At 41.5% G+C, this 24,642-nt stretch overlaps 1 protein-coding gene across 3 annotated transcripts in view; it reads left to right on the forward strand.

The window, feature by feature from the left end:
- The window catches only part of ARHGEF28 (Rho guanine nucleotide exchange factor 28), a 122,778-nt gene extending 99,764 nt beyond the window's left edge, over positions 1 to 23,014 (forward strand). For all 3 annotated transcript variants that reach the window (XM_066180737.1, XM_066180738.1, XM_066180735.1), the window contains 3 exons: positions 1,000 to 1,479; positions 4,782 to 5,073; positions 21,913 to 23,014. In XM_066180737.1, coding sequence (XP_066036834.1) covers positions 1,000 to 1,479; positions 4,782 to 5,073; positions 21,913 to 22,073 — 933 coding nt within the window. In that variant the 3' untranslated portion in view covers positions 22,074 to 23,014. The remainder of the gene's footprint in view (positions 1 to 999; positions 1,480 to 4,781; positions 5,074 to 21,912) is intronic.
- The last annotated feature ends 1,628 nt before the right edge of the window (positions 23,015 to 24,642 follow it).

The raw sequence follows: 24,642 nt of genomic DNA on the forward strand, positions 1-24,642 counted from the left end.
AGGATCATGCCTTAATTGCTCAGATCATGAATGGGCAGTCAGATGCTGAGAAAAAAGCAGAGGATCTTGTACTCTTTGCAAATCATTGGAACTGACCCAATACTGGAGGAAGAGCCAAGGAAAGTGCAGATGGCACATTGCGTGAAGTTTCTGGGGTGGACAGCACAGGGCAGTGAGGCTACATGAATTCTCTGGGAATGTCTGCTGAAATAGCTTCCCATGTCAGCTCTTGAGCACAGGTAGTGCAATAAGTGCCTCAGCACTTGCTTTTCTTTCTTTTTAATCCCAGCTATTTGTTTTTTGTGTTATTGGAGGATGTCACAACCTTTAATGCAAACAATGTCACAACATTCTTGTGAAGGATGGATTTTGGAGCTCTCAGCTGTAAAATAGGAACATCAAACCTGAAACCACTGTACTGCAGGTTCATGCTTGCACTGACACCTCTGTCAGATGCATGCAGCGGTGCAGCCCTGGTGACACGGCTGTGTTGGCAGGTGCCTGTAGGACTGATGTTAGTTGGGCTGCAGTGTTGTGTGTTAGCAAGGAGAGCCATGAAGTCAGAGTGGACTCTGCTGGAAACAATACAGTTTTATGTGGATAAGTCACAGCTGTGTTAGGAACATGTGGGTGAGTGTAGCATTCCCAATGGCTTATTGCCCTCTTAAACCATGAAATACCATTTTTTTTTTCCTGTATGCCATTACATCCTCTGACAGAACAGGACCCCAGCTGTAATTGAAGTGCACATGCACAGCTGTAACATGAACATGTATAGTAACACTAAGTGTAAACGAGAAGCTTTGTTTAAATGCTTAGAAGAGCTGAGTTTTATTTTAGAAATACCGCTATGTGAAGGTGTTAGCAGAGAATTTTCTCTATTTGCTTGAAGAGTAACCTCCCAAAAAAAGTTGAAGCATTTTTATATAACAATTCAACGTAAAAACACAGAAATGGATTAATACTGGTACTTCAGCTTTTGTTAATTTTGTTGTCTAGGCAGCACTGTCTATCCAGGACAGCCACAGAGAGCTCCACAGGTTACTGTTGCAGGAGAACGAGAAGACCAGCCGGAGCCAGGGTTCTCGGCTCAACCTCGTCCTGGAACAGGAGAAATTCCGGAATCTGGAAAAGCAGAGGGTGGAACTGGCCGACACGCACAAACTGAGACAGCAGTTCCAGCACGAGCAGCAGCAGTGGCTGCGGGAATGTGACCAGAGGCAGTGGGAGCAGGAGGAGAGGGACAGCCAGCTGGAACAGCGGGAACGGGAATGCCAGTACCAGGAGCAGCTGCTGGAGCAGAGCCGGCAGGAGCTGGCACTGCAGCTGCAGGAGTACCAGCAGAGCCTGAAGAGGCTCCAGGAGGGCCAGAAATTGGTGGAGAGAGAAAGAGACAGTGTGAAAAGGCAGAAGAAGCTCATGTGGCACTGGAAGCACCGTCAGCAGAACAGCCTGCTGTCACACACAGGGGACTATGAGGTTTGTGCTTCCCCATTATGATTATATCCCTGACTGCGTTCCTAGAGACCTGCTTTGATGGATAGACCAGGATGTCTGGGTTTTGTTGGTTCTTAATGTAATGAGTGAGCAAGTGGGAAGCTGAGATTCAGGCACATCCAAGCAGTTTTTTTGAACCTCATGAAGTTTAAGCTGGGAAAGTGCAAAGTCCTGGCCCTGGGAAGGAGCAACCTTCCCAGGTTAGATGCTGGGGATCATCAACTGGAAATCAGCTCTACAGCTACCTGAAAGGAGGTTGTAGCAAGATGGGATCAGCCTCTTTTCTCAGACAAATTGTAATAGGACAAGAGGAAGTGGCCTCAAGCTGTAACAGGGAAGGTTTGGTATGGACATCGGGAGGAATTTCTTTGCTGAAAGAGTGGTCAGGCATTGAAACAGGTTGCCTACAGAGGTGGTAGAGTCACCATCCCTGGAAGTGTTCAAAAAGTGACTGGACAAGGTATGATTTAGTTGATTTAGTTCATTTGATGTGATGGTGGTGTGTTGGGTCAAAGATTGGACTCAATGATCTTGGGAATCTTTCCCAGCCTTTGTGATTCTATGATTCTGTGAAGAGCACATGGGGTTCCTGGTGTAGAACATGAGCAAACAGCATGCCCTTCTGTGAAGGTGGCACATAGTCTCCAGGGTTATGTATTGCTAGTAAGTCATGTATGTATACTGGCCAAAGTATTGCTAGTAGGTCAAATGAGGAGATGGATCATTCCTCTTCCTCTCCCTGTACAAAAAGGCAGAGGGCTGTACAGGAGGATGAATATCTGGTGAAGTATCTGTTTGAGAGGCAGGGATGTCTCTCCAGTAAGGAAAAGTTGAGACAGTTCAGCCGGGAGAAAAAGTGGTTCTTATTAATTAGGGTTCCTTTTAATGTATAAAAATTCCTAAATGGAGGTTCTAAAGGAGATGGAGGCAGGTTCTTTGCAGTGGCACCCAGTGACAGAACCAGAGGCAATGGGCACAAACACAAACACAGAAGATTCGTTTTGAAGGTCAGAAAACTTTTTTCTTGTGAGGGTGATGGAGCCCTGGCACAGGTTGCCCAGGGAAGTTGTGGAGTCTCCATCATTGGAGATATTCAAAAGCCACCTGGACATCATCCTTGGCAACTATCTCTATGTGGCCCTGCTTCAGCAGGAGGGTTAGACCAGAAGTCTTAGAGATCCTTTCCAACCTCAACCATTCTGTGATTTTAAGCTGGATACTCTACAAACACAAACTAAGGCAGATGTTTATTAAATTGAGAAGGCAGAAATTACATATATGAGATTATGTGTTTTATTCTGCTTTGCTGCTGTGTGTGTAAGATACATTGTGTCTCTGCATCTTGTAGGAAAATTAAATTTTTGTAATGCTTAAGCACATAAAGCACTTAATGAAGTTTTTGGTTGATGTTCCTTTTCCTGGACCAACTGTCTCCAGGGAGGAAAAGGTGCACCTCCAGGAGTAACAAACACCAGGCTCTGGTGAACCCCACATATCAGACCCTGCTTTCCTGTTCCCTGAAACAGCCAGACCCCTAGGGGAAGAGGTTGGTGTGTGGCTCCATCCCTGACAGTATAAATCTTTGGAGATGCTTATTATTTGGGGGTGCAATTTAAAGTAGCCACAAAGCTGCTTAAGTGTTTAATACTAAAAATGATAAAGTTTTTGTTGAGGGTGAAGAATGCAGTCTGGCTCTGAACTCAGCTGTCTGGGTGCTCACCTGCCAGGCAGGTCCTCATCTCTAATACCTGCTTGATGGGTGTGGTCTTGATTTCCGTAACTGTTCTCTAAAATACCTGAAAATCAACACATTTTGTTTGGCTTTTCCACGTATGAAAAGCTCACTGACCCAAACAGCTTTTTTCCCCCCCTCAGGTTCTTTTTTTCACGAGAGAATCTGTAGAGCTTTCTTCAAGCCATCACCTCCATAGTTTTTCAGCTGGCAACTCACCCATAACAGGCAGAGACCATTTGGCATCTAAGATTGTGCCTGCGTGAGGGGGTAAAGGATTGGCCTCTGACTTCCCCATTTTCATCCAGCTTTTGTGAACACTGTGTGAACATGACTTACCCATACGTTCTTGCTAGCCCAAACAGCGAAGACACTTTTTACTAGCATAGCACATGCTGCAGTTTTGACTTGTTTGGCAATGCTTAAGAAGTGGATTATAAAACCAAAGCTGAACTTGCCCATCAGTTTTAGTGGATGTGACTTCTGAAATCTTTCAAGGAGGGGAAGTTGAAAGATAAGAATCTGATACAGGGATATCAGGATTGCACAGAGAGGCAAAATAATTGATTGCTGAGGGTCAGAGAGTAGTAGTTTTTGTAATCTAATATTTTATTTGTGGGGCTACTTGTATTTTTTTTTCAAGTAGACTACATGGCTTTGAATCCATCCAGATCTTAAGGCTGTCTTTCTCCCGTGTTTCCATTACTATATTCGTTGCAGCAGCAGAACAGGTTGAGTGATTGTCAGTCAGCTGGTATTCCCAGCCCAGTGTTTTTGTGTTACACTCAGCCTGGATAGTTTTGTGTGACCAAACAATGCAGTAACTCACTCTAATACTTCTGTGCTTTTTTTTTTTTTTTTTTTTTTTTTTTTTTTTTGTGAGATAGGCTTTAATAAACACCTGCAGACTCTTTGTCTGCAGGAGTTGCATTTTCTGCCCTTGGGAGCCATGACTTGTTTGCTAAAACTGTTTGCCATCCCCAGTTTGACTGCTGCAGCCCTGTTCTCTGTGATTGCCTGTCTATGTGAGGCACAATGTTATTTTTGGATTGCAGATTTTTGGATTACAGATTTACATATGGGAAGTGGTATCTTGTTAAGCCATGAAGCAAAATATTAACCCTCTGGAAGCAGTCAGCAGAGCTCAATGCACCCCAGTTAGTGGTCCTGTTTGATCTGTTATTTGGCAGTTTTTACTTCTTTCGAGGTGAGCTAAGACCAGATCTGCTAGGTTATTGCTGTTTATTCTTGAGTGCACATCAGATTGAATGTGTTGTGAGGCTAATTTCTAGCAGATTAGATGACTATTTTCTATGAATCCCCATTCTTTTTAGCAGTTAATTTTCTGCATCCTGGTATAAGGATTCTTCAGGATGATGCTCACAGTCATACACTTTAGTTTTACATAGTGAGAAGCGGGAGTTGGACTCCATGATTCTTATGAGTCCCTTCCAACTTGACATACTCTGTGATTCTCTGGTTCTGTTACTTGACAAAGGTGAAAATACAATTCTCTGTTTTGTTTTTTGTTGTTTTTTTTCCCCCTCTGCAGATAATGGGACATAATCAGTTGGACAACTTATGTGGTGAAAATGCATTCTACTTCAATGAAGCTGTAGTGTGTGTGTCTCTAAGCAGAATCAACAGATCAGATTCTTCTCTCGTTTATGAGGATGGTGTCTATGGGATGAATATCCCAAATTCTGATGTAGCAGAGACTAGTGAAAATCACGTGGACCCCAAAATGGACACTTCTTGTCAGCCAACATTAACTAGTGCACTGTGGAAATCCACTAGACCTTACCAGCAGATGTCTTTTTCCTGCAAAAGCCACAAGGATAATGGTAATGAATGCTTTATTTAATTAAGAAGTGGTACAGGCAGTTTTCCCCCTCTCTGGCTGAATAGTCCTAGAAACAAAGACAGCTTGGTAGTGGAAGCAAAAGATTTTGATAAAACAGCTGCATGCTTTTTTGCAAGATTTTTGATGATAGGTGAGAAAATAAGCAAAACAGAAATACAGAAAATTACTGACAACCCCCACAAAACTCCTTTTTGTGTCTGCATAATAGTACTCAGAATGTGTTTTTCTCTTAGTCTTTTCCCAATGCTTTTTGACCTTTTTTTTGCAAGCAGAAATCATTCTTTTTCAAGTGCATTTTATTGATTGTTTGAGAACATATGTGCATTACTTGGTGATTTCTGGTTAGAATAGCTTTTGATTTAAAGTCTTAGAATGAAAATCAGTGTTCAAACACCCTTTTCTTGTTCCACCGAAGGATGAAAATATCTTGAAAAATCTGTGGACAGACAATTGTATAACTTCTAAGGAATAATGTAATCTTTGAAATAAGTTACATTAGTAACTCTCGCTGCATTATCTTTCTTTATTCTTGCATTTTACCAGTACCCCCAATGATACATTGGCTGCATGATCGTGGCTACCAAAATGAGTGGAAAGAGGACGCCTGTCTGAACACTGCGTGCACTGTAAATTCCTCAAAGGTCTTAAAAACCTATGAGAAACTCTAAACTGTTTGGGGTTTATTCCTCATTTTGCACAATATTAGTTTTGATCTATCTTCTTTCATTACTGTGAGTGGTAGAGCACATTGTAAAAACACAACAACTAAACATCTTGGGGGCCAATGGTGCACTTTGGTTGTATTAGTTTAAATAATCTGGTGGGGTTTTCTGCAAAATTGTGAAATTTAGGAGATGTGGTGTGTCAACACTGCAGCAGTGCCTGAGCTCCCATTTTTCTGCAGTTGGCAGTGCAGAATAACTTCCCACTCCAGCTTCATGCAGGTCAGGTCACAGCAAAGACCAATGGACAGCAGAATTAGGAGTTTAAAATGTACACAGGGACAATGGTTAATTGTCTTATATCCATGATTAAAGAACTTTCTCCTTAGTACTCCTTGTAATATATTAAACAGACATCCAGTACAGCCTTACTAGTAATTGGTATGTGGATTGCCAGAATAGCATGTAATATAATCAAAGGTAGGGCCGGCTAGTCACATCACCACAATCAGCAAACCAAGCTGATTAGTAAAAGAGATTAATATTTCTAAAAATGCCCTAATAAGTAGCCTGGTGAAACTTGTTCTAGTTTGACTGAGGTTGTCATTTTAGTTATAGGTTAGCTAAGTTAGTGCAAATTTGAAAAGGAACACATATGTGGGTTTAAACCTCTCAAAAGTGGCTTAGCTTGCACTGGCAAACGTACAGATAGAAGCTAACCAGGATGCTTTCTGTTGAGCCCACATGAGAGCATCTTTTTTAATTAAACTGGCTTGTACCAGTTTAATTGCACCGATTCTAAGATACGCTGGTGGAGCTTTTGTGTCTCAAGACACAACGGACCAGCTTTGTGTTCAGCTGTTGTCAATGCATGCTGTGTAGACATCCTTATCCTGACCTGGTAACAGGGCACCAAGACAGCCCCAGCACCCTTGGGGACAAGCTCTGGCTACAGAGCCTGCCCAAGAGGCCAGTGTAAGTCTCTCTGACCAAGCTGTGTTGCCAAAATATGCAGTTACTGCCTGGGTGGTGCCACGAGACACGTTATGCAAAGGAGGGAAGCAAATCCTTGGAGCATTCTGATGGTTCAGGGGATGCTGTGTGAAGCCCACCACTGCACTGCTGGAGCAGGCAGGGCTGGAAGCCTCCCCCCAGAGAGATGGGACATTACATTCCACAGTTGCATCTGTGGTTCAGAAGGTGACATGAATTTTATGCTCTGATCATGCAGTGAATGAGTCTGCATGATTCTGTCTTGCATCAGGACCCCTGTACAGGGAGAGACTGGGGAATGAGAAGGGTGTTGAACTTCCCTAGGGGACTCTGCACATGGAAACTATGCAAATCACTTGTTCCTAAGCAATGTCAATCAAATCAAACAATACAAACATTTCATAATAGGAAACTGATTTCCTTTATCCTGAGTGGTTTCGGTCATGTTTTCTTCCCCAGAGGGTTTAGCGGAATTTCAGAAAATCTCCAACCTTGTGCCTCCACTTTCTGAGACCTCTGCAGGATATAGTCAGTTCCAGTCACTTTGAGGGAAGATCAACTTAAATGCAGTGAGGGAAAGAACTTAATACTTAGCTGAAATCTTCAATATTTTCATGTGGATGAATGTTTCCTGGCATTTTCATGTGTTTTCATGCATTTTCCAACTAGCTTTGTGTATAAAGTCTCATAATCGTCTTTGAAAAAACATTCTCAAATAATTAGTCAACACAGAACTATGAAACAAATACTGGGTATAGTTTACTGCATATAGCCACGTACCCCATATATACATGGCCAGACTGAATAAATATTTAAAGTATTGTGTGTATACAAAAGGAATTCCTTGGATTTGATTAACTTTCCCAGAATTATTAGGCATTTTTTAAGAAGTCAGCTCTGTCCAAAAAAACCCCCTTAAATTATTTAAGGAGAAGCACCATCTGAACTTGTTTCCAAGGGGTTAATCACACTGCATTCTACTGTATGTTAAGTACTATTCAATTAAGCTTCATAAATATACAGAAATGGAAACGGCTACATTACTCCAGTGCATAATTTTCCATTCATATTTCCTAAGGTAAGACATAGGTCTCTTCACATAGCTATCATCATGATTATGTATCGTTTTATGTGTATGGGAGGGAACTTTAATAAAGACCTTCAGGCAAGTTCCCACAAAGCTGAAACTGGCATAAGTAAGCTCACCAGAAAAGGTGTGTCAGTCAACAGGAGGAAAATATGATGGAAAGAAAAATGTGTTAATGCTTTACAGTAATGGTTATGAAATTATCTGCATGAAAGAAGCAAGTACTTTGGCTAATTAGGAAGGACGGGAAGTATAGGTTTTGTGTCAGACTAGACTGAGAATTGAATAAATTAGTCTTGCATTTAATTGACATGTCAGGTTAACTAGCTGAAGTGATGCCTAAGGATTTACCTATGGATTCACCTCTTTGATTTCAGGAATCAGTGCAATTTTAATTCTTTTAAGCTTTGAAGTGAACAGCGTTGTTTGCTGCCGCCACCTTAACTTCATTTATTCAGACACTGTAGCTACAGAAATAGAACTGAGAAGTGATTGATCTGGAAAACCTCTGAAACTTGAAAGTGGGAATATTTTACCTCAGACCTTTAGTATGAAGGATCTATATGTGTGATGCAGTGAAAAACATTGTTTAAATCTTTATGGGGAGAACCATAGGAGAACCTGTGATCTTCATAAACAGCCAAATGCAAACCCAAGCACCAAAAATAGGACTCTATTTGACTAATGTAATTTCATTCTTTTTTAAAGGACAGAAATTTGTCCATATATGCATATAAGCAAATGAGGTAGTTTGATTTTGGAAAAATAATTTATTTATAGTGGTTTCTCATCAAAGTAAGTGGTTTCTAGAGATGTAAAACATTTCATTTGCAACAGAAAAAGCAAAAATTCCAGAAACAGTGTGTAGTATCCTACAACTCCATATAGTTTATATGAAATTTCCTTCCTATTCCTTAAGGTAGATTTTGCTAATAGTGGTTACTCTGTTGAGCCTGTTCTTAAAACTTAATATCAGATTCATTTGCTTTGGTTTACCATTGTTAATTCAGATGTCATTTAGAACAGTGCATTTTTTGTCTATGTGTTGGTTTCAGCTGGGGTAGAGTTACTTTTCTTCATTGTGGCTGGTATGGGGCTATGTTTTGGATTAGTGCTGAGCTCAGGATTGATAACACAGAGATGTTTTTGCAGTTGCTGGGCAGGGCTTGCACAGAGCCAAGGCCTTTTCTGCTTTTGGTACTGCCACACTGGGGAGGGGACTGGGGGTGCCTGGGAGGAGACACAGCCAGGACAGGTGACCCCAACTGACCAAAGGGATATTCCAGACCCTGTGGCACCAAGCTCAGTGTGTAAAGTACAGGGATGAAGGAGTGAGGAGGGGGACATTTGTGGTGATGGAATTTGTCTTCCCAAGTAACCATTGTGCATGGTGGGGCCCAGCTCTCCTGGAGATGGCTGAACACCTGTCTGTTCATGGACACTGAATTAATTCCCCGGTCAGCTTTGCTTGTGTGTGTGGCCTTTGCTTTCCCTATTAAACTGCCTTTTTCCCAACCCATGAGTTGTTCAGCTCAGTTGTTACCATTTTGATTCTCTCCCTGATCCTTTTGGTAGGAGACTGAGCAAGTGACTGTGTGGGGTTTGGTTTCTGGATGGGGTTAAACCACCACTAAGGCTACCTTAAGTAACATAAGCTGTGGCATAATGACATTACATAAAAGTACCTGCTCTATGTTTGCATCAGGGAGGCTGATAACAATAGGTCTGGCTCTTTTCTCATACTTGTGTTAAGGTAAATTTGTGGCAGTCAGGAGAGATATAATACACAATGTAAAACTGATGTAAGTGTGATACAAAACAGGTGAAATACGCTTTGCACTACAATGTTAAAAAGCCATCTGAAGTGGTTCAGGCTGTTTGTCTATGCTTCCAACTATGGAGACTGGATTTTGGCGAGGAGCAAACCTCCTTGCCAAATTCAGATAGCATAGCTACTGCTGCCAGCGCTGGAGGTGGCTGATGGGGTCCCATGTCGAGGTCTTTGTTGAGCAAGATTACTTTCATCGCTTGGATCCTGGTAAATAATAATTAGCAACACCCCCAAGAAAGTTGCCACAGTTCCGCATATGTGATCGTTGTAAGTTAATTTTTATATTGCTGTTGCTGAAATAACTCCTTCTGAAAACATCTGATTTTTCTGAGGTGGAACGTAACTGTGTCCCGTACACAGTTTGTAAGAGCATCCTTTGGAGTCAGTGACATGCCAGGCCCTTACCACCTGCACCACCTGCAGAATTGCATGTGAAGATATGTTTCAACCTTTTTTTTTTTTTTTAGGTATGTCTAATAATATTTTAATAGTGCCGTTTTTTTCACCGTCCCATATACAGTGAGCAAATTCTTTCTGTTTTTCCTTCACTTGGGAAGAGGGAAAGAGAGAAACTTTTAAAAAGCGAAGATGATATGAAAGGAGCTCCCAGCAGGTGTGGTATTTTGAGCTACTTAAAATTTTTTTTGTCTTTTTTTGTTGGGTAAATGCCACACTGAGAACAATTCCAAACTGATTTTTCTGTGTTCAACATATCCCTACTACTCGAAGCGTGGAGGGCTACATAGGTGAGCACAGTGCTCAGTGTAAGTTATAATGAGAATAAAATTAAATGGAAATATATGAGAATATGAAATTGAGCAACATCAGCACCAGCATCTTCCAAGTTCAAAATCTCATTAATTTATTAGAACAATTAAGCTCTTACTTTTGGCTCTGCAACAGAAAATAGCAAATTTGCCTCTTCTCCACAGCACAAAACATTGATTTTTATGCTTTGCTGAAATACTTCTGTGTATCTGATACTTGGTGGAAATGAATCAGAGAGGAAGGATTTTTTTCCTCTTAGGAATGACGCTGCTGTTTGTTTAAAGCAAATTGCAAAAGGGATTAAATCACACGGTGGTATGATATCAAAGTGAAAAATAAGTCATTATGTGTCATCTGCAATTAGTGTATTTTGATTTACACTTGCTTTTCACCTCTCCAGCAGTCAGATTTTGTTGTTCTGTTACTGATTTTCTCATCTCAAAACACTTTTCTCATTTCTGAAAATAACCACAGTAGATGCAGCACTATAAAATAACCCTTTAATTAAGGCAGCTAATGACATTCTGGTTGTATTTTGTACATTAATGTAAGTAATGCCTATTCTGTGTAATGCCTGTCTGATTTTATTCTTTCTATTATCTTCTCCCTTAGAGTTCATTCATTTGTGGAGGGAAGTTTAAAATAATGCACATCATTAAGGTTATGAATGGAGTAGAAGAGTTTGCCTGCCCCTGTCTTTTGAGGTACCACTGGTGTTGGTGTAAATCTACAGACCACATTCAGGCTTTCATGGACTGCAGACTTATTAAACAGCAACAGGATGATGGCTGAACCTTTTTCATTTTTCTCAGACCTGTGGTTCCACCAGCTTCAGTGAGTGGTTTTTGGAGTCGGTGGAATTACTGACGTCAATGAAACTGGAATTGTGTGGATGACCCACCTTATATGCAGTTTATTCTTTACTTAGATTGGGTTTTTCCAGTAGGTAGATGTTGGGGTAGAGGTTTCAGGAAAGCAGAGGGATGATGAAAGGAGAACATTTCAAAGCAGAAAACCATGGGCAGAGGGTTTTTAGCCAGAAAACTGGTTTACAGTGAGTTGGATCCTGAAATCCCTCTCAGGGATGTGCAGAGATGTGACTCTGATAGCAAGTCTGCATGGAAAGAGGTGATCTATCAGGAAAAGGGTCACAAAACAAGAGTCTTGCTGGCTGTTTGATGTCAAGAAGTTTCCTTGGGAGGTCTTTGTTTTCCTTGGGAAATGCTCTCTGTGGGTGGAGACGTGGCTGCAGTGCCCTGCTTTAGTACATTAAAATATTTTGTACATATTTTGTAACAAAGTTAGAGCCTAAAATAGATGCACTAGTATAAATAAATAATTCATCCTAATAGCTGAGAGAAGCTGTTTATGGATGATCAAATTTTGCAAGAAACTGAGTATGCCAACACACCCTGTAAAACCATGTAGCTGAATCACCAAGTGGATCTGCCTGGCTTATTTTGAAAAGTACAATCTCATTTAAATTATTTAGTATAATACTTTACGTATTCCAAGAAATGGCCTGCAGCATGTTGTGCAAAAATAATGAAGTGTTAGTAATCTGAAACCTCCTCAGCATCATCTGCTGTTAAATATTTATTAAGACCCTGGGGAAGATTGTCTGTCTTCTTCTGCTGGTATTCATAACAGGAGCATCCAACTGCCTTCCAATAAATTTCATTGGCTGTCACCAAACTGCTAGAGGAGATTTCATGGTGTTTCTTGTTCTCCCTTGCCAGGTGCTGTAGAAAACTTTCTTTTGGGTGTAAATTTTTAGTGGGACAGTAGAGAGGAGGAGTCTTGGTGCTGATATGGAAGTTGGTTATAGTTTATTCAAATGGGAAGACTTCCAACAGTCACCTGCTGAGATTCCTTGAGAGTTCCTTGGAAGTCTGATCTAGAACTGAAACATAAATGATAAAAAATTAGATAGGATTTTTCTGTATTTGTTTTAGGGTCTGTTGTAGAAAAATTGTACTTTAAAAGTCATTGAACATATTCCATATGCTAAAGAATACATGACAGATAGGGAAAGCAGGGTATTTGGCAAGGATGAAAAGAGATTTTTTTTTTCTCTTTATTAAATGAACTTGAAAATTGAAGGATAATTGTTGCTGACAGAAAACCTGCAGGGAAGCTGTCTTCTGTGCAGAGCAACTTGACATTGAAGCACAGTGCCACTGGGGAGGGGATAAAGGTCTGAGGAAGGGTCCTGCATTAAACACAGGCAGTTTAGAGCTGAAAGTGAAAATTAATACAGACAGGTGTTTTAAAACTTGTTGAAAACGTGAGGTAGGAGGAGGTGATGAATTTGGCCTTAAGAGTAAGACCAGTGCTGCTCATACAAGGGAGAAGTGGGAGCAGAAGTAAGGAAAGTGGATCCAAGTGCTCTCCATGCACTCATGGAAAGCTCTTGGCTGAAGGGATGGACAGACATGCTTATTTGATAATTGTGGGGGTTTATGGCTTTGATGTAGAGTTTTTCCTTTATCTTTTATGCAAACTGTTTTCAAAGCAGTTACATGTTCACAGAGCTTTTAGCAAACAGTTAAAAAGGGCATTCATTTCAAAATACTCAATCACACTGAAAATTCCTATGCTTACAATGCAAAATTGGGGGAATATACATCTTTCCAGTTTTTATTCTACTTTTTTCAAGGACTCCAAGAAAACATGAGTGTATATACTTCTTGCCAAAAATGAATAAAAATGGCTGTGCTAATACTCAGTATGCAATCAAAAATTAGTGAATGTTTCCTTCAGTTTTGAGCTCAGGAGAGAATAAGTATCTCTGTGACTATGAGATAAGAGGCTTCTCTCAGATGCTCACTCTTGTAGTAATGCCTGTATTTTTTCCTGTATTAATCAACAACAGCAGCTTCTATTAAAGGGTAAGATTAGCATGTAATTGATTTGAAACAGGTGCTTTGCCCGATTTTTTTCTTCGGCAGCAATTCTGTATACTGACTTAGTGTTCTTCTTCTGGTCTCTTTGAGTTTTGATCTCATCAGCTTTTATGAGTAAGAAGTGGTGGATCTGGTCTGTTGTTGGGAAATTACCCTATAAAGCCAAAGTGGTTAGGAGGAGACTCGAGTGTTTTATAAATTACCTCCCCCTTTTGGCTTTTGTAACAGAGCTGCACCCTTCTGCTACTTACAAAAATGTTTGCCAAAGTCCAGAGAACACTTCTTTATGTTGCACCTGAAAGACTGGTCAAACACTGGGGACTAAATTGATTCTTTGCCAAGGTCTTTGATTTCATGTTTATTTCAAAGTGAAAAAAAAAAATCCCCAACAAAACAACCCGCAACCAAAGAGCACCCATAAAATATGAGGCAGAGTTAATCAACACACTAACATCTGTCTGTGGTAACAGCTCAGAAGAAGAGTTTTGTTGTGTAAATGTCCCCTTTTGTTTCAAAGGGAATGACTTCATGTTCCAGAGACTGTTTTTTCAGGGTTAATGCTAGCTGTTTTTCTTTTTTTGGGAGCGAAGGAGATAAAGCCTCACTGCAGTGCATTATCTTCAGGGTGCAAATTGGGAAAGTGAGTGAACAAAGCTTGGGGATGTGCTGGCTGGCAGCAGAAATGGGAGCTGGTTCATTGTCCCTCAAGTCTTTGGAATTGCTGTTTGGGTCTGTAACTTTATGGGCTTACTGTTTCTCCATCAAACATTCCAGCAGGAGCGTTTCCTACCGATGGCAGTTTGTTTCAACTTCAGCCTGCTGGACGAATGGCTCCAGCAGATGATGGGCTGGGAGGAAATGGTTGCAGCCCACTTTGTTCACACTGGACACATGGAAGAGGAGGCTGTGGGCATTTTCCATGCTTCCCCACCCCTGCTGTCAGTGGGCAGAGTTGCCCTACCCCTGGAGAGGTGCTCTGTGTGGGTGTGCTGCTGCCCTGGGTGGGGCAGTGGCCCCGGAGCAGCAGCTGGTCACGTTCCTTATGATCCTGTGTAGGAAGAGAGTTCTTGGGGTTTTATGGTTCTTTTTCCTCTTGATCATTTGAGTGCAGCTGTGTTTAATGAGCTGGAAAAAGAAGTAGGTCAATAAAACATGTGTTCATTGTTAGCAGAATACCTGTTGGACCACATGTTTGTCTGTAATTGACCATCTAGAGCTTCAAAGCTTAGCACAAAGACAATGTAATAGGTTATTCATACTTAAATAAATTAGTATTAAGCAGAAGCAGACAGCTGTCAGGCAGTCTGCCCTGCCAAGGTGAGACTGTAGGTATTTAATGCACAGACAAATTATGATTTCAAGTCAGACCTATTTTTAAGTCTCTCTTATTGATATGCATTAGAAAAACAGCATGCCAAAAATAGCTCAGAACCCGTGTGCTTTAAAAACCAATACAGCTGATAACATAGCCATGTAACTAGGTTAAAATTTCAATCAACATAATCAATTTTAATCAGCATGCTATGAATTTGATGTCAAAGTGACACTGTCAGTATCTGAGCTTCTGTTAGTTTTAAAATCTTTTCTTTGGTAAACACCAGTGTTAGAAATAGTGTGTTTACTGGATTTTACTGTGTTTTCTTTAATAAAAGAAGAATTACTGCATCATCACATTACTCCAAAACCTGGAGTATGAGTTGGAACCTTATGATAAATGCTGTTTTAGTGGAATAAAGGTGTGTTTTGTGTTTCTTGCACCAAGAATGAGGTCCAAATTGCCTAGACCAAACTTCTCTGAATACTTATGGGGCAAAACCTGAAAACAGAACTGCATTGTTTTGCCTAAGCCAGCAACTACTCAAAGAGCAGAAACATGCAGAATGATGGCAATCCCAGTAATTTTACCACCATCAAAAATACAGCATAGAGATGTAGAGAAGAATTATGTTGCAGACCTTATTCATCATAGACTTTGAATTCTTTCTGTTCTCTGTCTTGTAACAAAACATGTGCCAAAAGCTGCTAACTCTAACTGATGTAGGATCTCTTCTGAAATAATTCCTCATCTGCTTTTTTTGTGTAAAGATCTCTTATTTGTGAAGGTGCTTGTTTGCCTAAGAAATGCAACTGCTGCTTTTTCACATGGTTGGGCTGGTCAAAAGTAAATAACAGCATTACAATTCCCAGACCGATTTTCTTGCCTTATTCAGTCAGCTGGGAAATGGACTAGGCTACTCTTTCCTTGGTAGCTTTAGGGTCAAAATATTTTTTCCCAGTGCTTTTTTGAGACCCAATACCAAATTAGGTTCCTGCTATGAAATCAGCTTTATTGAGGTGTGAAGGGCCTGGTTTGTTGATGGTATGGGGGATCTCAAATGCCAGTGAAAATGCTGGGAATTGTCCTCAAATCTTCAAGGCTTACACATGAATTTTCTATAGCAAGTCATCTGTTCTGAATTGGTAGCAGCAGTATTTTGGTTGTTCCAGGGTGATGCCCTGGCGTTCCAGGCACCCGGTACCACTGCATGGTGTTCCCTTTCTTCCACCAACTTTAAACAACTGAACCTGCAGTATGGAAGATCCATTGCAATTTGGGAAGGTCTTAGTAGGCATTTAAAAAAAGCAATCAAAACTGGTCATGGTGCCTTTCATGGTGAGGAAAGGGAAAGAGGCTGAGGTGCTTGGAATTCCCTGGGGAATCTGCTTTCTGTTGCTAATGAATCTGCATGGAAACCACTGGGAGCATCATTAGAGACAAAGAGGTGCCGTGGGATTTGCCAGTGGGTTTTTCAGTGGAGCCCAAGGGAGTTAGGCTGCCGTTTGCTGTTGAACTGTGATGGCAAATGAGAGCCTGTTACCCTTGAATTCCTTTGAATATCCCAGACCCGGCAGACTTAGCACTGGTTTTTAGGTGTCTGCTTGTGCTTTGCATTATGCATGAGTGCCAGTGTGGGGATTAAATAGAGCAGCTCTGCCATTTCAAATAGCTGTGGCCTGAAGCTGATGTGTCAGCTGTCAGTCCAAATGAACTTGGTACCAGTTGTTATAAGTACATGTAAAACCAAAACCCAACTCTATTATTTCAGAAGGTTAGTGCTTTTGCGACTCTTCAACATATTTATCGCTAAAAGTGGCATAAATCACTCATCATTTAATGTGGCTTTATTTTTTAAAGAGGGTCAATGTGACAGATTTCGAAAGTCACAGCAAGGTAATTGTCTGCAAAATCCATGCGGTGTGTTCCTTCCACCCCCTTCCCCTTGTTTTTTTCAACTCTTTTTCTTTTTCTTTTTCTTTTTCTTTTTCTTTTTCTTTTTCTTTTTCTTTTTCTTTTTCTTTTTCTTTTTCTTTTTCTTTTTCTTTTTCTTTTTCTTTTTCTTTTTCTTTCTCTTTCTCTTTCTCTTTCTCTTTCTCTTTCTCTTTCTCTTTCTCTTTCTCTTTTTCTTTTTCTTTTTCTTTTTCTTTTCGTCCTCTTTAGAAAGGATCAAGAAGTAAAAAAGTATCTAGCCTGCCTGACCTCAGAGCTAACCCAGCTTTGCGGAGGAGTTTGAATCCAAGGCCTTCTGAGATCCCTTCCAACTTGAATTATCCTGTGATGCTGTGAAACCAGGGTCAGAGTTGAAGGAGTAACACTAAGGGCTTTCTGTTCAAAACACAGAGAAATGAGAGGGTTTTTTGCCCGGAGTGTTTCTTTGTGCCTTGGTTCTCCTGTCCTTCCCGTAATCTTCACTGTGGGCACTCTAGCCTTAACATCAAGAGCTCTGATCCTGGGGGAGAGAGAGGAGAGGTGAAGGAGGTGCAGGAGAAGATCTGTGGCATTTATTTGATGTGGAAGTTCTTACATCCTATGACAACAGACAGGAGGTGAGAATCAGTGTGACTAATGAGTTGTTTACTTGGCTTTTGTATCCCCCACCCCCCCAGGTACATGGGCTGTGTTTGTTTTTTATATGTATTGATTTCAGATCCTTGCAAATACCATTCCTTTGTCCTTCACCTTGTCAGCAGTTTGTGAGATAGTACTAATCCTGTCTCTTAGTGCTGTGGAAAAGGTAGGGTAGTTAGCATGCAGAATGGGATTTTTTTTTCCTTTTCCTGTACAACAGCACCATGTTTTTAGCCAGGAGCTGTCGTTTCTCAGAGTTTGGACCCAGACCCTGTTTGGAAAAATGAGGTGCCCTTATGAACTCTCACGAGAACTGATCCCACATCCGACAGGCCTGCCATCTGCCGTTGTTATATTGAGGTGGTCTGAAAAAGTATGGAAAGAGTAGAGTGCTTCCCTGCAGTTTCCTGATGCTGCAGTCCTCATGGTACCAGACCTAAATTCAAGGAAAATGGGGAAAAAATTTAAATTGTTTTTTGTGTTGAATTTGACAGTGTGAGTGAGAATTGTTTGTGTGAGTGAGACAATTTGTGATTGGATCCAGAATTTGTTAGAAACAGCCTCTAACTCCTTTTGCAATGAAATTGGTGGGGAAGATTGCTGGGAATGCCTGGCATTTCTTTATTTAATGAAATGGTCTCAGCTGAGATTAAAAGGAGTAAAAGATGTACTTAAGGAGTATTTAATACTGAGATGTGGCACAGGCAACAGGTCCCCAAAAGGCTGAAGTGCTGTCACAGATTACCTGACATTTGGTCACCAGTCTCAAGCACACCCTTTTTTGCCTTGGGTGTTTGACCAGCCCAGCTTTGAAAGAGTGGATTCCTCTGGCCTACTGTTCACTTTTACCTTGGATATCTGTGATGCAGCTGCAGATCTGGCTTGTTCTGTGGGAAAGAGTTACTTGGAATATTGTAGGGGAAATATATTTTATGTAAGTGAGAAACAGGTAAAAGGGGTTACAGTTTGCACATAAATTTTGGGGTCCAGGGCATGGAGGGATGCTGGCAGCTCTTGGCCAGTGCAAAAGTGAGAGGGAGCAGAAAGCTGTGTCAGAGCAGACTGTGGAAGAATCTGAGCTACAGCTCAATTTTGTTAAAACTTTGGAAATAGTCAGGGAGTATTTATCTAACTATGAGAGAAAAACAGTGTAAATGAGCAAGTGAATGGCTGTGGCCAGATTACAGTCCTTTTGTTTGTCCTCTCTGCGAGGGTGTGGAGCAAGGCAGCAGGCAGAGCCCAGCCCGGGTAGGAAGGGTGTGGGCAGGGGCTGTACCCAGCTTCTGCCGGGGGTTGGTCTGGTGGGTGTGCTGTTGAGCCAAACACAGCCTGCCGGACGTCATCTGTCGGTAGCTGGGAGGGGAGCAGAGAAAAGGATAAGTAAATGCTGAATTTAAACAAAGGAGGTAACACAGAACTCATTTTATGGCTGATGTTGATAGATGAATTACAATCACATTGATGGAAGCTCCTAAAAGGCCAGTACTCTGTATTTACCTGACTCCTGATCCATAATGAATTCTGATGTTTGCCTCAGTGTAGCAGAGAATAGGCCTGGAAACGGGCTGGGAAGATCCCATGGGTGCCCCAGGAGCCAGGGGAGCATGGAAGATCTTCTTGGATATCACTTTCTGCTAGCAGCCCCTTTGCCTTTCTGTCCACACAAAAAATCAGTTTGATTTCCTTTTTTTGTTTTTATTGAGCATCCTCAGCTCTGAGAGCTCTTTAGTAGGCAGCAGCTGATGTTTTCAAGTCTGGTTTCAGAAGTTTCCTCCTTGTTTTGGTAGGGTGTTTCAGGAGGAAGGTTTCTCTCACCTTTCTCCTGCTTGGTGACCAGGGCAACTCAGTTTCCCCATGCTGTACCAGAGAGCTCAGGGGAGGCTTCTTGGCTGCTGTCACTGTTTTATGTTACAGGAACCGAGGCTGACTGGCAGTTCAGTCCACTTTTCTCACTCTTCCTTCACCTGAAACTGTTGTTACCATTTCTAGCACTTCTTCCACACTTGACATGCATGTGCTCTCAGGGCACTCCACGCTGCTGCCGCCTGTGACACCAGCTGGTCTCCAGGCTCAGCTGCTTCCAGTATGGTACTGGGCAGGGAAACAGCAGCCACCCTCCCCGATGGCAGGCTGAGTATGTTGGCCTTGGGGACACATCGAGCTTTTATTAGGCAGAGTCTGTGTTCAGTGCCACCTGAAGTGAAACCAAAGCCAGCCCCTTCTCTCCTCAGTTGGATTAAACTCAACTTTTCCCGCCTGAAGCCACTCACCACCCCAGCAGCAGCTGTGCTCTATACCTCCTGGATGCTCTCCTGCTGTTCAGGTTTTCCAGAGTCAATGTATTTAGGAAAAAGATCAGGCGGGGGGGGGGGGGGGGGGAAGGCAGCTAAATCAGTGATAAATCATTTATTTTGATAGTGACAGGATCTGATTTGTTTTTCCAGAATGCTGACAGTTTCCACTGCTCAGGTCTGCTGCTTATAGTTGTAACAGTTAATGAGAAATGGTTTGGAAACAGCTACTTTTTTAATTGGTGAAGCAATTACTGTTTAGTTTTGATGGTGGAAAATAAATGCATGTAAGGTGTTTCTCTTTCTTTTCTGTGTATTTTCAAATTTGTAATTAGGCTTCTCAAATTATGTACTTCATAAACTTTGGAAAGAGATCTTTCAAATAAGTGATTACTCCCTGGTATTCTTATGCACATGACTTGGGGAATGTGAATAGACTCACAGGACTTAAAAGGAATATTAATGTAGGTAACATTATCCCAAAATGTAAGTGTTCAGAAGTTGAGGAACTTCTGCTCGTAGGGCTCTTTTTAGTAAATAAACAACCCAAATGTATCCAGTTTTCATAAAGACAGACAGATATATTTTTGCTTTCTTCTGTGGGCTGCAAATTGCATTGTTTTTCTAACATGACCATCAAAAAGAAATAAATGCTGACATCATCTTCAAAAAATCAGGACTGTTTGACTAAGTTAGGGAGTCAAGTCCTGCTGTGTTACATATTGCAAATAAATCACTTGCAATCAAGACTTACTCTGGATTTTCATCAAGGCTGAAACTTAATCCAGTATAAAACAGTAAAAGAAAGACAACTGACTAATTTCTGTAACATTTTGTGTCATCCCACTATGACTAAGCTCATTTATAAATACCTTGCTCCTGCCATTGACCCTGCAGTCTTGGCAGCAAGAATAAGATGCATGTGGCTCATGCTGGGAGCTGCAGCTCCAAAGCCTGTTTGCTCCCCCCAGCTGTGTGAATATCAAAGAGGAGAAGATGCTGAAGGGCAGAGGCTGTGATATAATGTGTTCCCACATGCCCATGGCATAATCACCCCACGCTGCTCCACACACCCCATGCCAGGGAGCAGCCAGAGAGCCTAGGCTTTTCAGGGTGCCAGAAAGCTTGTTTTGCCTTGAACTCCTGCCTCAGTGAACAAGTCTGATGAAAGCCACATATATTTGGGGAATGCTAAATGTGGGCAGGTGTCACTACGGATTGCCACCAGTTAAGTGACATGGCGTGTAAGAACCCAAATAGACCCTTCATAATAGATTTCCATTGCACACACACGTGAGAAATAGGGACCGGAGCAAGCATGAAATGTCTCTTCAGCTCTGCATGAATGATCAAGGCTCAAAGAACCCCAGTTCTCGGTTTGCATGCCTCTAGCATTACCATGCTGTACAAGGAGTTCCAAGCTCCCTTTCTTTCTGCAGAGTCCTTTTTTGAGAGAGAAGAATGAAAATTAAACTTTCCTGATGTAATAGAGAAGTTGGTCAGGCTAAAATTACAGTGAAAAATATTGTAGCATATCCATTACAGATCTTTTTCATCGCTATGCATGAGGATATGCATTCTTTGTCATGCAGCTTTTTTCTATGGTAAAGTTGCTTTGAAGGAATACAGATGCAGAAAAGCCAACTACTGAGATGCAGTTCCTGAGGGCCCAAAGTGCTACAGAATGCTGACTAGGGATAAAACCCAACTGTAGTCGTATTGTTTTGGGTTTTTAAGCTATATATGGATCATCATAGAAATGCTTATTGTGCAATGCTGCAAAACAATTCTGCATTTGTGGGAGAAAATTGGAAAGATAACAAGATCATTGTGAAATAATGTTCTATTGTTTGGATGCAAGTGTTTCTCTCCACGTCATACCAAAAGGATCAAAATAGAATAGGCAGTTTGTGCAAATAAACACAGGTAAACTTGGTAGAAAAAGCTAAATGCAAATGCCAGCCATGTAGACTTTTAACTCTGCTCACTTAATTCTTTTGCATCCATAAAAGGAAGGTTTACAAATAAAATTCTGTGTAATGATGAAAACTGTATTAATGTTACAACTGTATTATTACTAACAAAGGTTCTGATTATATGCTGTGTGTTTCCCTCCAGCTCAGTTCTGACCTTGCTTGTATCTTTTCATTATTGTGTGTCTGTTTAGTAAATGACTACACATTTATTATTATTACTTGAATAGATTTCACTAACTTTGGGTAAGGTACCTCTCATCAGGCTGTAGTATAATTTGTTCTGGAGTAGTGTTTTCCTTTCTAGACAGATGCAGCAAACTAGAAAAAGGTGCTAATGAAAAAATCAGAATTTGCTCTTTCTGATGGCATGGGTACAGCAGAAAAAGCATTGTCACATGTTCTTCTCTTGTGTGTTACAGATCTGAATGCACCACAGACCCAGGGTCTCCAGACAAGCATTCCAAACCAGGGATCCATCCAGTCACCACAGGTAGATGAACTGCTGCTGAACCACCAGCTTGAGAGCCTGCAGGATGCAGAAAATGGAGCCAGAGTAGAAGAAAAGATTGTTTACCTCTGATAACTTGTTTTCTAATCTCAGTAGCACTTTGGAAAGGTAACTGTGTTTGCTTTTCTAAATCTCTGTAGTCATTCTGTATGACCATCTGGCTCTTAGGGTAGTATTTAATAGTAAATGCAAATTTTTCCCCATGATAAATATAGCAAGTAGGTTATTTTGAAGCCTTTGTTGGGTAATCTTTAATTTATGACATGATTTCAAATGCTTTGCAAGAAGCAGCGAGTAGCAGGGGAGAACCTAGCATTTTGAAATTGTAAAGGTACCACCAAGGACTGTGAAAGTTAGTGTTGATTTTCTCGAGTCCTCCCTTTACAAGGATGAGCTGAGAGAGATGGGTCTGCTACTTGAGATTTCAGAGTGTGTATCAGTAACCTTCTAATAGTTGTGATATAACATGAGAAGACAGCAATATAAGAATGATGGCTCTAGTCTTCGCTGAAATGTGCTATATACCCTTAGCTGTTGGGTCATTTTCCTTATCTTCTAGCTCAGGAACTGCTCAGAAGGGGATGTCTTTTATGGTCTGAGCATAATTACTTAACTGTAAGTGGGTTTTTTTTCATGTCCCAAAGCCTTTTATCATTTTGATACTACTGCCAGTTTCTGTGCAGAGATGCACTAAATCAGTTATTGTATTATAAGTGTTCCTCATTTCAGTAAGTGTCCTTACACTTTAAAATTTACCAGATGAATCCATCTCACTAGTAAAAAGAAAAGTAAAGAAAGGGGATAAATAGTAGGCTTCAGCTAGCTGAACTCTTCCGAAACTCCACTGCTTTCCTGTGTAGAAGTCAGATAGCTTTCTGCTTTCAGATTAACGGGATTGTCTGTGTGTTACGCAGGAAGAAACCTGTTTTGTACCTTTTTGTGCCTTTTTGTCTTTCTGAAAAATTTGTACACTTCTGTGAAAATGAATAAATGTCCTGCACATTTCTGCAAAACTGTAACTTTGATTCATTGTGAGATCCTCCAAATAAATAAGAAAACAGGAAGGGGGGAGGTGGGGGGGAAGTGTCCAGACCTTGTTTGCACTGAGCTCTGCTGCAGATGTGTGTTTCTGGCCCAGTGTAGCCAAAGCTGTGTATTTCAGCTGGCAAAACCAAGGATGTGCCTGTCGTCACTTGGCATGGCTGATGGCACTGGCAGAGGTGCAGCAGGAATGGCAGAGGTGCAGCAGGAATGCAGCTGCACAGCTCCTGAATCAGGCCTGCCTACAGGAGTGATTTCCCGGGGGAGGAAGAAAACCCCTGATCGGTGCCCTGGGAAACACCTTTCTAAGCCCAGCAAGAAAAAGGCTCACTCACATGGTCCCTCAGTTCAAGCGTGCAAATCGTTGCTAGAAGGTTCCTCGTACTTTGTGTTACCACAGGTTGAACTCCTCCCCACACCGGGCAGCGTAAATACCACTGTCTGACCCTGGGCTTTGGCTTTTGCCCCTTGTTAGTGCCCTTTGTTAGTCCACTCCGTAAATTGTAGACACCTTATTATTTGTTATTTTGGGATTATTAAATTCCATTTCTGGACAACTGGATCGAGGATCCCTCTCTCTATCAAGTCGCCAGCGGGGCAAAGCCCTGAGGAAACTCAAAGGGATCTGATCGTCTGGGCTCAGACCCCTGGGAGTTTCAGCTGCCTCACATCTGCCCACCTCAAGGAGCAAAGGAGCGCAGAATTGCTCCCACCCAATTGTCTGGGTAAGTCCCAGGTGCCAATGGTTTCCATTTTACCCTTACCCTTATTTTGGGCAACACCTTTTGCAAGGCGCCAGAGTTTTAGGTAAGTGCATTTACTAGCATGGGTTTCCTGACTGAGGAGGATTTTCTTCCAGGCTCTTGGGTGCTATGGGGCACACCCTAAAGCAGAGCTTTCTGAGCTGCATCTTACTGGACTCCAGAGTAGTTGTTCAATTGATATCTTGGGCAAACAACCAAGCACCTGGCATGATGAGCAGGACATCTGTTGCTGTATAAATGATAATGTGCAAATGCCATCAGGGGAAGCCTGGGCCTGCAGGTGTGGTTTCCAGTGTCTATGTCCAGCCTTCAAGACTCCTGCTAACATGACAGCACTTCAAAAGTATATCTCTTTATAAGAGAAAAAAATATTCTAAGAATTTCCAGAATTGTTTAGCCTTCTTTACTTCTCACAGTTAGACTAAAATTAAAATGTGGATCCAACTTCTCTTAAGGGCCTTGCAGTAAAGACAGTGAGTCAACAATGAATTCAGGGTAGCCACCCGAACAGCTTTTTTGGCAAATTTCTAAGGAGCCAGACAAATTTCTTCAGATGCTGTATGTCCCAGGATATGTGCCTTGCCTGGAGACCCATGGGAAACTGGGAAAAAATGAGCAGTTTCCTCCACAGTTGCTCTCTCTGCATTTCATTATGCCTTGGCTGAAACATCTGGTATTGGTTATTGTCAGATCCAAGCTGCTGGATGGATAGCTGCTGTCCCAGTTTGGTGTGGGAATTCCCACACAAGCATCTTGCCACCGGGAGAGGAAGAGAGGATACTGCTTCTCTCATCAGCTTTAATTGAGGGGCTGGGAGCTGAAAATTGGCTGGCCCA

This window comes from Chamaea fasciata, unplaced genomic scaffold (assembly GCF_029207755.1).
Source record: "Chamaea fasciata isolate MVZ Bird 193981 ecotype frontalis unplaced genomic scaffold, bChaFas1.0.hap1 SCAF_4, whole genome shotgun sequence".
NCBI classification, from domain to species: Eukaryota; Metazoa; Chordata; class Aves; order Passeriformes; family Sylviidae; genus Chamaea; species Chamaea fasciata.